Source organism: Pygocentrus nattereri, chromosome 8, assembly GCF_015220715.1.
Source record: "Pygocentrus nattereri isolate fPygNat1 chromosome 8, fPygNat1.pri, whole genome shotgun sequence".
NCBI lineage: Eukaryota > Metazoa > Chordata > Actinopteri > Characiformes > Serrasalmidae > Pygocentrus > Pygocentrus nattereri.
The window spans coordinates 23,305,010-23,318,999 of NC_051218.1; the positions used below are offsets into that span (position 1 = coordinate 23,305,010).

At 40.8% G+C, this 13,990-nt stretch overlaps 2 protein-coding genes and 1 non-coding gene across 7 annotated transcripts in view; 2 read left to right on the plus strand and 1 right to left on the minus strand.

Annotated features, from left to right (window-relative positions):
* Window positions 1–3,151, minus strand: part of taf7 (TAF7 RNA polymerase II, TATA box binding protein (TBP)-associated factor) — a 10,744-nt gene extending 7,593 nt beyond the window's left edge. The window contains exons 1-4 of one of the 3 annotated variants that reach the window (XM_017698439.2): window positions 3,023–3,151; window positions 2,586–2,653; window positions 2,211–2,287; window positions 302–380 (exon numbers count right to left, since the gene is read on the minus strand). In XM_017698439.2, the coding sequence (XP_017553928.1) occupies window positions 302–380; window positions 2,211–2,287; window positions 2,586–2,604 (175 nt within the window). In that variant the 5' untranslated portion in view covers window positions 2,605–2,653; window positions 3,023–3,151. The other 2 variants (XM_017698440.2, XM_017698441.2) reach the window with 2 other exon arrangements.
* A 1,032-nt stretch (window positions 3,152–4,183) lies between these two features.
* trnae-uuc lies at window positions 4,184–4,255 on the plus strand. Its single transcript has one exon. It is a non-coding gene; the product is annotated as a tRNA-Glu (tRNA).
* Window positions 4,256–4,464: 209 nt separating this feature from the next.
* The window catches only part of elf1 (E74-like ETS transcription factor 1), a 53,330-nt gene continuing 43,804 nt past the window's right edge, over window positions 4,465–13,990 (plus strand). For 2 of the 3 annotated variants that reach the window (XM_017698444.2, XM_017698448.2), the window contains exons 1-2: window positions 4,465–4,539; window positions 4,671–5,069. The gene's annotated coding sequence lies outside the window, so the exon portion shown is untranslated. Of the gene's footprint in view, window positions 5,070–13,990 lie in introns of all 3 variants that reach the window. The other variant, XM_037540503.1, reaches the window with a different exon arrangement.

The following is a 13,990-nucleotide window of genomic DNA, read 5'->3' on the forward strand; positions in this document are numbered from 1 at the left end:
GAATGAAACAGTAATCTGTAAAGTAAATAACACATAAAAACAAAAATACATTCTAAATTTGTAAAAAAATAAATAAATAAAATTAAATATGCAAACATGAGGACATGATATTAATAAGAAATTTGAGTTTGTAGCTTCTGTTCAGTGCAATAGCAACAATTACTGTGGTAATAATAGCTAAATTCATAAATAAAAACTAAAAACAATCAGGACATGTCAATAAGATCAGAGTCATATGTTCACTGCTACACTTCTCTCATATCAGTCTTCCTCTGAATAATTTTCAATGTTGTGCACCTACCGTGCAACTCTATAGTGAGTCTGTCTTTAAGATTCATGCTGCCAGATTGAGCAATCTGTCTCACTGTGGAGGCATACTCCTAAAGGGAAAAGCATTCAATCAGTGTTAGTAATAGCTCCCGCCACGTTTGAAAGCTGATATTCAGTTCAAAAGTGATAAATAGCAGCACACCAGAACTCAGTATAGTTGATGGCTGCAGTGTCAGACCTTGAGTAATTACCTTATTTATTATCCAGGATACCTCAGACTGTCAGTGAACAAATATCCATAAACCTTGTGGGTCTTAACAAGACTATCATTTAGGCATTTACTTTCTTGATGCAAGTCAAAGTTGTTGTATACTCAAATGGGTTTAATTAAAGACCAAAAGGTGAACATGGGTGTCCATGAGTGTACAAATATAGAAATGCTAATGTCACCTTTTATTTCTTAACATTTCACTTTTTTCAGTTCTCCTATTTAGCATGCCTATATGGGGGGAAAAAACATTACTGAAAGCATAACACAGTTGAGTGTGAGTTGACAATTGAACTCATTAAAAAAAAATCAATCTAACTTGCAGTCAATTACTTTTGACAGCTCAACGTCAAGCTTGCTGCAAAATTTGTAACAAGCACTGTCATTACATACATGAAGATTTATAAAATGTGGGGTGCCACCTTTAACTGGATTAACTGGCCAAGAGATTGTTAGCAGATAATATCTAGCCATTCACGTCACACACTCGCTGGTGAAACTCCATTGATTTTCAACAGAAATAAGGTTAAAGTTATAATTAGGATCAGGGTTCACTTTAGCACCAAGGTGAGGATTAAGTTTTGGTTTTTGATTAATGTCAATGTAAGGGTTAAACTTTACTTAACGGTTAAGCTTTAGAGGTTAGGATTAGGATATGATTTAGGATTAGGTTTTGTATTGAGGTTAGGATTGAGACTAGGCGAGGGCTATGGAAAATGTAGTTTACGAATTAACATTTACTTCAGTTTAACGCATGCTAAATTCAAGGTAAGTGCCTTAAAAGTATATCCAAAATAAAAATAACTATTAAAAATAACTTTAATAATGTTACAAAAGTAGAATTTGGTATTCGATTCTCCTGTTTCAGCACTTCATTGGTTTCAAACGCAAGAACATTTGAACACAGTAAAGGCCATTACACACCACCTAAGACACAAAAAAAAAAAAAACGAAGAAAATGCAGTATATACAGAAGTTTTTTGTTTTTTTTTGGGGGGGGGGGGGGCATCAAAACTATACTTCTATGTTTGTGTTGTGAAACATACAAATAAACAGGCAGAATTTCTTTCAGTGACAGACATACTTAGATACTTCTTATTTAAATACGGGAAAATATGCATATGCAAATATTAATTTATAATCACATCACTTACCTCTTTATAACCCTGCCCTGGTCACTTTACTTGAATTGCACTACTCCACCTGCACTGTTGTATATAGAACTGTTTGTATTTTTATTTTTATTCATTCTATCTATATATTTGCATAGAGTATTTATTTATCTGGACTTAATTTTGCATGCCTATTATTACTTGTTTTTATGTTGCACCTTCATGCTGAAGCAAATTCCTAGTCTGTGAATCCTGTTCATTGACAATGGCAATAAAACTTCTTCTGATTCTTCTGATATCCTATCATATCGTCACCGTTACATTTCTACTTGACTTTATACTGCCCAAATCTACTTCAGGGTCATAATTAAATTAGAATTAGAACTGCAAGCAAAGATTCAAGATGTTTATAAATAATGTGAATGTGAATTATGAACAAGCAAAAGGGAATCTGAATTTCAGTGGACATAAATCAAGAGGGCACAGTACAATATTATCCTCACATGAAATCCAATAAAATATGTGCTGCATGTATTTATTCTGGGAAAAACAAAGCTCACCTGAGGAAGTCGCAGAACGAATTGACTCTCCAGCTCATGAGGAGCATCCTCCTTACTTTTGGAACCAACTTTTCCGACTACAAAAAGAAACAAAAGTGTCTGGAAAACATGCATACAGTTTAATTAAATTAATTAAAACCACCTCTACAGGTGGCTATCAACCAGGAGATATAGAGGGTGGATTAAACAGAAACAGCTAATAGTATACTGATATACAGTCAGTTTCCATACTTTCTAAAAACACTGTGTTTTTATGTTGACATTTGCTTTCTGCAGGCTGCCCCATGCCGCCCTCTTGCCTACGAGGGTCTCTTTATTTGAAAACTAAATATAGTCACACTACTATTATTCATTTATCTACCTCGCATTAGTTACCTTTCGCTTTAGAGGTCATCTTGGACTTTTTGTTTCTGTATGTGATATCAGGTGATGATTTCCACCTCCTGAAAAGAGAAAGAGAGACGTTAGCGCATTTATTGTTTGTAGTTTTAGCCTTCAAGTTAGAAAGCTAGTAAATAGCAAACAAGTTCAACATCAAACGACAAAACCCCGCCTGCAGTTATTACAAAGATGTAATATAAACTAGTTAACTGTTACTCAGTTACCTCAACAGCGACTGCAGTTGTAGCTATCGTGGATAGCTATCGAGCTAACAATGTTAGCGTTATCTAGCTAAGCTGGCTAGGTTAGCTAGTATGTGTGTAGTAACGTTACAAATTGAGCAAGTTACAGAAATTTGCGCGGCATGAACACTTTCACCTACACGAAACACGAGTATCCATATAAGCATGCAACTATAAAGAACCATTAACCAGAACAGATGACATCTTAATCTCCACAGACAGCCAGCTTGGTAGCCTCCAAGACGGACGGACAAAGTCGCTTTTCTTCAGTGAAACACTGAAGTTACTCGTTGGTTTTGCACCATGGCGCTCTCTCAACTCTAGTTACCATACTGCCATCTGCTGTTACAGACTTAATTTTTGCGTTCTTCTGTGATTCATTGTCGTCACTTTTTTTCTTAAACATAGTTCATAAATGAAACAATTGTTCACGCGTTTGCAGCGTAAATATTAATATAAATATTCCAATCAAGTCTGGTCATGTATATGTGACATGTCAGTGGCTTGGAAATCCAGCAAGGCCGAATCAATTAAGCTAGGTTTATATGGTATAAACCCTGCTGAAAAAATGGTTCATGTTGGTCTAGTGCTGATTTATTTGCCATGTTCTGTGCAGGTTTTTCTAGCAAGGAATATAGAGCCTAAAGTTTTTTACTTGCCACGGCTGTTTGGGGGAAAATGTTAAAAGAATTTAAATAGGTAAAATATTCATATTTACTGTTTATTTATTTCTCCACGAGTCAGTAAACACTAGGTGCGTAGCTTATAGGTCTGATCTGTGGTGATTGGTACATGGCAAGCCAATTCATTTAGTCAGAAAATTCAGACACTAAATAAAATGTTATTTACTCGTGTACAGAGCATGAATAGATATTTTTTTGACAGATCATTTTTTAGCTTTTCTCATCTGTTCACTAGCCACGCGATTTAGCCACTAACCTAGCTAGATTAACTAACTAACGCTAACAAAGCCAACAAAATATCTCGCTATTAGAAAACATCGTCGCCAGCGTATTTTACAGAATTTGCGGTCCAATCAACAAATATCATAATTATGTTTATGTATGTTTAAAAACAACATGTATGTCATGTAAAAATTTATTAGAAGAATTAAAGTTAACTCAATCGAAGAGAAAGTTTATAAAGCAGAGCACAGTAACGCTAGACTAAACGCACGCAATCTGGCTATAGCTCACCTAGTTAACCATCTTAGCATCACTCAGTTATCTTTCTAATATTAGACCTTTTTACTCCCTTTTCGAATTATGAGGTTGAAAATACCCCCCGAGGCGGGGTCGCATCGCACATCGTGCATTTACAAAAGACGACGGGGTTGATAGCTTGTCAAGCTCCCATATGGTCTAGCGGTTAGGATTCCTGGTTTTCACCCAGGCGGCCCGGGTTCGACTCCCGGTATGGGAATGAACGTTTTCGTTTTGCTTCTGTTCGTGTTAGACATGGCAAGGATTTTAATTAACTAGATAAATAGGTATGGTTAAATAGCTGGATCAACTAAGAGACTCAATCTCTGAAAGTAGAATGCTTGACATTTTACTGTCATTTAAACTGCACTGACCTGACGAGCTCAAAAACAGACAGCCGTCAGATATGGGAGGGGCATTATTTTCATTTAATGGGGTGATACAAGTTTGGTGTATTTATGAAAATGTGATTAACTGCGCTTTTCGAAGGAAAAAAACGTTAAAGTAGGTCTCTTTGATGTCTTTCTTGTTGACTGCTGCCAAACAGATTGGTATAAACTATCGATGCGTTGAAGAGCGATGATGACGTATTATCTCACTTTTTGTGCGATTTATTTTTTCACGTTTTCTTTCAGTACCTGCTACCTTTCGACTTGGTCTATATGTGGCACGCCGATTTTTTCTCCCTGAGCCAATGTTGTCCAATCAGTTTTGAGGGAAAATGTGACTGCTAGGAATTCCCCACACGCCGCCTTCCAGTTCCAGCGAAAACAGTGGGACCTTACGGCAGACGTGAGACACAAACGCAGCCAGAAAGCTGCACTGGCTGATGCGGTCTGTGAAAAAGTAAATGAGCAGACTAACTCAGCTCTGAGAGGACTTTTCCCAAACCGCACAAAGGATACAAGAGACCGTGGAGAATGTCAAAAGGAGTAGTTCCACGGAAGTGGCCATAGCATTTAACTACATCGCCAACATGCGAGGCTTCAACTGAAACATTCAACTTTTTACAAGAACAAGCATCACGAATTACGGTAAGTTACTCTTTTTAAATATACAAGTCAATCGCAAAGCGAGTTAAAACGTCGCACTTCTAACACGAACGGTTGTATTATTGAATAACCGTTAAGCTTTTAAAGCGGGCTGTGTATACACAACCGAAATAGTTTCACAGACATACATAGCTGTGCACCGCGACTGTGTTCCTTTTAACGTGCAGTTTTATGGCGATGGATTTGTACAGGCTAAGGCAATTATGACATTTTGATCTGGAACAATCCTTATATTTGTGCCATACGATCACATTCATTAAACCACTGAGTAAAACACTTACGTTGTTGTCCTCTTAGTGACTGTGCTTTTAATCAGCGCAGCCCACAGGCTAGAACGACCCACTATTAGCACCATAGCATAACTGTGCGCTTAGCTGTACCAACATGATGGAGAGCATGTGATTCAGTGAGCTGTTCAATGTGAGGGTCCGTTGTCTCAGAAGAGCCTTTAGGAGACAGTGGGGGCCTTCACAGTTCTTTAAGCACCACCTTTCAGATTGTAGTATTCAGCACTATGAATAAACACTGCTTAATCTTTACTTCGGATAAATATTCATTGAGGTTCACTTCATTAAAATCTGATTTGCCTTTCTTGTTTTGAATTCTGTTTCTATTTGCCAAAGTAGTACCACCGTGTAGTTAAAAAAAAACTGTTAAATCTACTTGGAGATATTAATAGTTGATAAAATAAGTATTATGTAAACTGATTTAAGGTGATGCGGCCACTGTTGTTGTTGAGAGTTTTCCTAAGAGCGTCGATGCTTCGCCCGTCTGTTAACTGTCCAAATGTTTGCCAGATGTTTACATTTTTTAGGGCTAGGATGCTGGCCTTTTGGGACATGAAGATGAAGTATCTCATTTGGCCGGTCGTTGGGAGGAGCAGAAATAGTTTTATGCTGCCTTGCGATGGGAGTTTTTGGTATTACTCAGCATGGCCTATCCAGAAAGGATATCAGCTGGTTCTGATGGAGCCCTCCCATTACTGAAAGCCCCCTCCTCTACATCCCAGAGGCCCTGAGATAGCTGGAAATTTCAGTCTTCTGAAACCAATTATCCTCAGTAAGAGGCTCTAAATATACCTCAGTGGTGTAGCTGCTCTCTAACCAAATACAAACTTGGTCTTTTCCCTGGAAAAAAGGTGCCTTTAGTGCAGTTAACCTCTTCATCTTGCTGGTCCTTTATGTGTGCCGCCACAGTCATGTGCAGTGGCCCTGTCCCACCTTTGAACTGCATTTCCAGAGGGACTTATCTGCACAAAGAAACTCTGAGGGACTGGCTGCCTTTCATTAGATCAGGCGCAGGATTATGATGAGAATGGGAAGCTTCTGTCAGTAGGGCAACTGGAATTCCCTTGTACTCAGCGTGGTGTGTGTGAGAACATGATATCACCATCAGCAGAGAGCAAACTGAGGAGCTGAGAAGTGTTCGCAGACAGTAGAAGACCCTGACTCATCGCACTCTACTGTGCTCATCCTCAGCATCGCAGCCTTGGCCTGATGGTTTTGAAATCGCATAAGATAGGAGCTAATGGGCTCGCTATTGATTTGTCTGCTCATTTGAAGACATTTGTCTTTTAAACTCCCCATCCAGGAACTGCATCACCAGGGCACCAGCAACATGAGATGACTCCTTCTCACAGACACATGCCATGTGGGTTAGACATCTGGAGTCAGTTAGAAAGAAGCACTTTTAGTGGGTAAAGTCTCATAACATTAGAACTGAGGTACTGTGATTGTTTGGCATGTTGGTAGTAGCCTTAAAAATACATACACACACACACACACATATATGTATATATATATATATATATATATATATATATATATATATATATATATATATATATATATATATATATATATATATATATATATAAAATGCCCAAAACCCTTTTTGAATGAGATGGACTGTAACATCCACAAGGTGGCATTGTTCATATATAAGCATATGATTTGTCATGTGAACAAAACATGAGAGAGAGGATGTGACATTATTTGTCATCTTTCAGTTGCATCATTATAAAGGTGAAGAGGCTTATGCCATGGCTTGGCTGCAACTTTCTTCTTTTTCCTCTCCCTGATTTATCTCAGCATGTGTTGTTGTTTAACTGTCTTGAAGAAAAGTGGCCTTGTTAGTGACTCGTTTCAGAGTCAGTTGTTCCATTTCTGCAAAAAAAAAAAAAAAGATTCCATGTTGACATGAGTTCTTCTGAAAAGTGTGGGAACTTTTGTCTAGTTCCTAGTTTTTGTGTCAACACATGGTGCTTTGTCACTTGAGTTCCAGCAGGGTTGTAGCCTGTAGGACCTCACATATTAGGGAAATTCCACTTGTAACACTGTGCCATTTGGAGTTCACCTGCCCTTGTGACAGGAATTTGCTGCAGGCGAGGCCTGCCATCAGTGACGTTATGTTCAAATATTCAAACAAGTGACTTAAATGTTTCTTTGATACTAAGATGGAGCTGGCAACAACTTCCTGGTGCAACAGGTGGTATAATGGCTTTTTCCCACATAGAACTAAAGCCTACTTCTTCCTAGAATTCTCATGTCCTACCTAGTCTTGGTTACCTGTACTTATTTGAGTGCTACTCCTGTAGTGCTTTTTTGACCTGAGCTGTTACATGGCCAAATAAGGATGTAATGATTTCAATGTATATTTAAAAATCAAATTTGAAGTTGTATATCGAAATTTAAAACTGTTTTAGCCCTCGCTGTCTTCTGAGCTCTCTGAACTATGATCTTACGTCAAAACCTGACAGTGATCAAAACTAAGCATCAGGGTGCATCCTATCATAGTAAAGTGGGCACAATGGGGGAGGGGTTGTTTTATGTTCTTACCCACACTTAAATGACTAGGCTTTTTAGAAAGCAAAGATTAGTTCAAGATAAGTTACATATAGTGACCTGTATTTGTTCTTCCACAACCACAACACAAAGTGATTATTAGCATCTCTTTTAAGATTGTATGAATGCGACATTGCTTTTCTAAAAGCTGGCCAAGGATACTGTATACATATCAGGGTGCTAGTGACCAGGGCGTCCTCTCTGTGTTGGGTACACTTTGGACCTGTTTTATCAGAGGCATTATAGCGTTTTAAGGCTTCGCTATGCAGCCTTGACATGCTTTGCTGTGACTGATGAGAGACATAAAGAGCTCGGCAGCTCTTTTTAAAGGAGACACTCTTTTTAATTGATGGCTAATATGATAGAGGCCTGGAGAATGTGTTCTACATTCAAGTGTGTTAACTACATAGGCCTGGAGGCTCCACATGAGTAAGAGAACCCTATAATATCATATAATAGACAATGTGCAAAAAACTTGTTTGATAATGATTGCACAATATAATGATATAGTAGTTGTATTAAGTACATTGTTATTTAGATGCATAATACATTTCAGTTCAGTTGCTATGTTTTATGTGGTAAAATATTAAAAAGACAAAGATCTGTTCTGACTTATAACAGTTCATGTGTTCCTTAGGGGGAAAGCTTACCAAGGAAAGCTTGGAATCATATTTAACTTAATAGACTATGGATATCTATGCAGAAATAAATGACAGTCATGTTGTGAATTCCATGTTGGCTAGCGATGTGCTAGCAGTGTAACACCCATCACACTGTATACTAGTTTTCTAAGCTCAATTTAGATGAAAAAAGGTTTGTTTTCATATGTTTCCTTTTATAGTTACTCAGATATCATCTTTACTTTATGATAATTAAACACCCATTTTAATGATTTTGAACAAGGCTTGTTTTAGAAAACCCATGATCATGTCAGATGAAGCAAATGCTTTGGGCCGTATTGAGTGCTTAAGATAATCTCTTAAGGAGGTGCCTGAGATTCAGCAGGTTAGCTGATTTAAGCTTGAGGGTACAGGCATAATTGTAAAATGTAACATCTTTCATACAAATCCTTTCAGTGCAAGTCAGGTTTTCTGTACCCAGACAGTGTGTGAAACATCACAACATAATCAGATGTTTTTTTTTTCCTCTTTAGTTTTGTTAGTTTTTCTGCATTTCAGAATAATGCCTTGTACCTTGTTTTTATGTTTCATGCTCTCCCATGTTTGCAGCCTAACAGTGGTGGTGGCGACTGGTAGTTTAGACCAGCCAAAATTCCAAATAATCGTGTCTTTTTTAACCCGTTTTCTGTTTTATATCTAAGCAGAGGTCTATGATAAGTGTTGACAAAGGCCTTGTCTTTTGAGTGATGGAGAATCCGGTTATGTAGGCTAAACAGTGTCAAGTGTCACTAGCTGTAATCGACTGTACCTTTGTCCGAAAGACTGGGAACTGATACACTATAGAAAAGAAGGTGTGATCTGTACTGGTTGGAATGTTGGCCTTGCTTTTTTGTTTAATGTTTAATGGCTTGACATTTCTGAGGACTGGAGTTTAGTATCTTTTAGGTAGTAGCCTATAATTATTATCAACCCCTTCTTGCCCTGATTTTTGGAGATAAAAAGCAGCCATGCTGTTTCTGGTTTTGCCCAAACCATTATAATTAGAGATCCAGACCAGGTAGTCTCATTGATTTGATGATTGTTGAGATTTCCAAACTGCATTTGTAGGATGCTTTGGGTTTCATTGACATCACTTGGATGGCAATTGGTTTGTGATAGCAATATCTCAAATGTTAATTCATGACTGTTTCAGTACTTATTGTGTTCTTTGTGATTCCTCAGACCTTCTCCTTTTCTCCCCCTGTGTGCAACTGCAAAGGAATGGCTAAGAATGTAACATGATAACATGGGGGTTTGAGCTGAACACTAGATCACCTGCACAGACCCAGTGGTTCATAATTCAACAGGGCCTGATTCATTTCCACTGGTCACTCTCTCTCTCTCTCTCTCTCTCTCTTTCTCTTCCCTCTGTCACTCCTCTTCTCCATCCCCCTTTCTCTCTCTCACTGCTCTTCTTTCACTCACACAGAACACCAGGGTATGAGAACAGTTGCGTATCACTCATTAAAAATATCATCAGAATTTAGTGAAATTTAACAATGAATGGACCAATAGAAAATGGTTGCTTGAGAATTGTTACGTAAAATTCAAGATACAAGGTTGTCCTGACAGCAGTGATATCCTTTAATGTTTAAATTATGTGTGTGTGTGTGTGTATATGTGTGTGTGTGTGTGTGTGTGTGTGTGTATGTATATATATATATATATGTGTGTGTATATATATATATATATATATATATATATATATATATATATATATATATATAATATTATAGCCTACATCTGGTTGACAGTTTTTTCTTTTTCTCTCCATGGATTACCACCTTATCGTGGTGGAGGGGTTTGCGTGCTTGAATGATCCTAGGAGCTATGTTGTCTGGAGCAAAAGCTCCTGGTAGGGTCTCCCAAGGCAAACTGGTCCTAGGTGACAGGTCAGACAAAGTGTGATCCAAAAATATTCTTATGAAAATAAAAGGACTTGTGTACCCTGCCTGGATTAGGGTCACCGGGGCCCCACCCTGGAGCCAGGCCTGGGGGGAGGGGCACGCCAGTGAGCAACTGGTGGCTGGGCATTTTCTCATGGTGCCCCGTTGGGCCTAGCCCAAAGGAGTTACATAAGTCCCCCCTTCCATCGACCCACCACCGATGGGAGGGGCAGTAGTAGGGGTTCGATGCTTTGTGGATTGGGCAGTAGCTGAAGGTGTGGGCCTTGCCGTTCTGATCCTCGGTTGCTGAAATTGGCTTTTGGAATGCTACCTCACTGGCAGGGAAGGAGCCTGAGTTGGTGCATGAGGTTGAGAGATACCGACTAGATATAGTCGGGCTCACCTCAACACAGCTTGGGCTCTGGGTCCAATCTCCTTGAGAGGGGCTGGACTTTATTCTTTTTTGGCGTTCCCCATGGTGAGAGGTGGCAGGCAGGGGTGGGCTTTCTTATAGCCCCTCGACTTGGCGCCTGTATGTTGGGGTTTTCTCCAGTGGACAAGAGGGTAGCTTCCCTACGCCTTTGAGTTGGGGAACGGGTCCTGACTGTTGTCTGTGCATAAGCACCGAACAGCAGTTCAAAGCACCCAGCCTTCTTAGAGTCCTTGGAAGGAGTGCTTGAAAGTGGAGACTTTTTATTGTCCTACTGGGGGGACTTCAATGCTCACGTGGGCAATGACATTGAAACCTGGAAGGGTGTGATTGGGAAGAATGGACTCTCTGATCTGAACCTGAGTGGTGCTCAGTTTTTGGACTTCTGTGCAAACCACAGTTTGTCCATCACACACACCATGTTCGAACACAGGGATGTCCATCAGTGCACATGGCACCAGGACACCCTAGGCTGCAGTTCAATGATTGACTTTGTAGTCGTGTCATCGGACTTGCAGCCATGTGTTTTGGACACTCAGGTAAAGAGAGGAGCTGTGCTGTCAACTGATCACCACCTGGTGGTGAGTTGGATCAGGTGGTGGGGGAAGATGCCGGTCAGACCAGGCAAGCCCAAACGTATAGTTAGGGTTTGCTGAGAACATCTGGCAGAATAACCTGTCAGATTGATCTTTAACTCACACCTCTGTCAGAACTTTAACCAGATATCAGGGGAGGTGAGGGACATCGACTCAGAATGGGCCATGTTCCGCTCCTCCATTGTTGAAGCAGTTGACTGTAGCTGTGGTCGCAAGGTAGTTGGTGCCTGTCGGGGCGGTAATCCTCGAACTCGGTGGTGGATCATCCCAGGTGAGAGACGCCGTCAAGCTGAAGAAGGAGTCCTACCAGTCCTGGTTGGTCTGTGGGACACCAAAAGTAGCTGGCAGGTATCGACAGGCCAAGTGATCTGCAGCTTCAGTCGTCGCCAAGGGAGGAGATTAGGGAGACCTTGGAAAGTGACTAAGTCGGCTCCGAAAAGATTCTGGCAAACCATCAGGCGACTCAGAAGGGGACAGCAGTGTGCCACTAGCACTGTATGTAGTGGAGATGGTGTGCTGTTGACTTCAACTGGAGATGTCATTGGGCGGTGGAAGGAATACTTTGAGGACCTTCTCAATCCCACCGACATGTTCTCCAGTGAGGAGGCAGAGTCTGGGGACATGGGAATAGGCTCGTCCATAACTGAGGCCGAAGTCGCGAAGGTAGTTAAAAAGCTCCTTGGTGGCAAGGCTCCAGGGGTGGATGAGATCCGCGGGTTCCGTCCGGGTCATGGAACATTTGACCAACTCTTCCCCCTCTCAAGGGTTCATGGGAGTTTGCCCAACCAGTCCACATGTGCTTTGTGGATTTGGAGAAGGCATTTGACTGTCTTCCCCAGGATATTCTGTGGGAGGTGCTTTGGGAGTACAGGGTACATGGCTCTTTTCTACGAGCCACTCAGGCCCAGTACAAACAAAGCAGGAGTTTGGTTTGCATAGCCGGCAGTAAGTCCGAATCATTTCCATTGAGAGTTGGACTCTGTCAGGGCTGCCCTTTGTCACCGATTCTATTCATAATTTTTATGGATAGAGTTTCTAGGCGCAGTCAAGGAATGGAGGATGTCCGGTTTGGTGACCTCAGTCACATCAGTGCTGTTTGCAGATGATGTGGTCCTATTGGGGACATCAGGTCGTGAACTTCAGCTTTCGCTGGATCGATTTGCAGCCGAGTGTGAAGCAGCCAAGATGAGAATCAGTACCTCCAAATCTGAGGCCATGGTTCTCAGGTGGAAAAGGGCGGAGAGCCCTCTCTGGGTCAGGGATAAGCTCTTGCCTCAAGTGGAGGAGCTTAAGTATCTCGGGGTCTTGTTCACGAGTGATGGTAAAAGGGAGCGGGACATTGATAGGCAGATTGGTGCTGGGTCAGCAGTGATGCTGTCTCTTTACTGGTCTGTTGTGGTACAGAAAGAGCTGAGCCATAAGGCAAGGCTCTAGATTTACCAGTCGATCTATGTTCCCACCCTCACCTATGGTCATGAGCTCTGGGTAATGACCGAAAGAATGAGATCGCGAATACAAGCGGCCGAAATGAGTTTCCTCCACAGGGTGTCTGGACTCTCCCTTAGAGATAGCGTGAGAAGTTCAGTCATTCGGGAGGGACTCGGGAGGGAGTAGAGCCGCTGCTTCTCTACATCAAGACGAGCCAGCTGAGGTGGTTCGGGCATCTGGTTAGGATGCCTCCTGGACGCCTCCTTCGGGAGGTGTCATAGGCAAGTCCAACCGGGAGGAGACCCCTGGGAAGACCCAGGACACACTGGCGTGACTATATCGCCCAGCTGGCCTGGGAGCGCCTTGGAATCCCCCCGGGGGAGCTAGTGGAAGTGGCTGGGGAAAGGGAGGTCTGGGCCTCATTGCTGAGGATGATGCCCCAGCGACCTACATTCCGGAGAAGTGGAAGATAATGGATGAATGGATGGATGGATGGTTGACAATTTGGAAAACTGTGAGAGTTATAAAAGCTCAAAAAAGACATTTAAATCAAGTAGGCATAATCTTTTGGCTCAAGAAAATATTTCCAGAAGTGGTGGTCTCACCGAAACATAAATCAACGTTGTACAATACATTTTTAAATATAGTTGATTACTGTATTGGTACTGTTTTTTCATTCATTCATATATTTCTAATATACAGATTATCACTATATCACTATTATATCTAATGCGAACCCCAGCTGTCTAATGGCTCAGTTTTGCTATATTGTGTAGTAGAAAAATTGACAAATCTGTCTTGACTTGCTTGAATGTTCATGCACACTGTTACATAATTCAGTCATAATGCTTTTCACAACAGTTTAGCACAATTTAACAACTGCACCATGCACTGAACATCACATTACAGCAGTTGCATGCTTCTGTGCTAGCTTGCAAAGCCAATAAAGACAGCAGTAAACAAATATGTATTAATTATGCTGTTACAGGATGAAGGTAACAAACACGAAACACCATCATGGTTGGAATACCAAAATATATTTCAGGAAGACGGTAGATTTC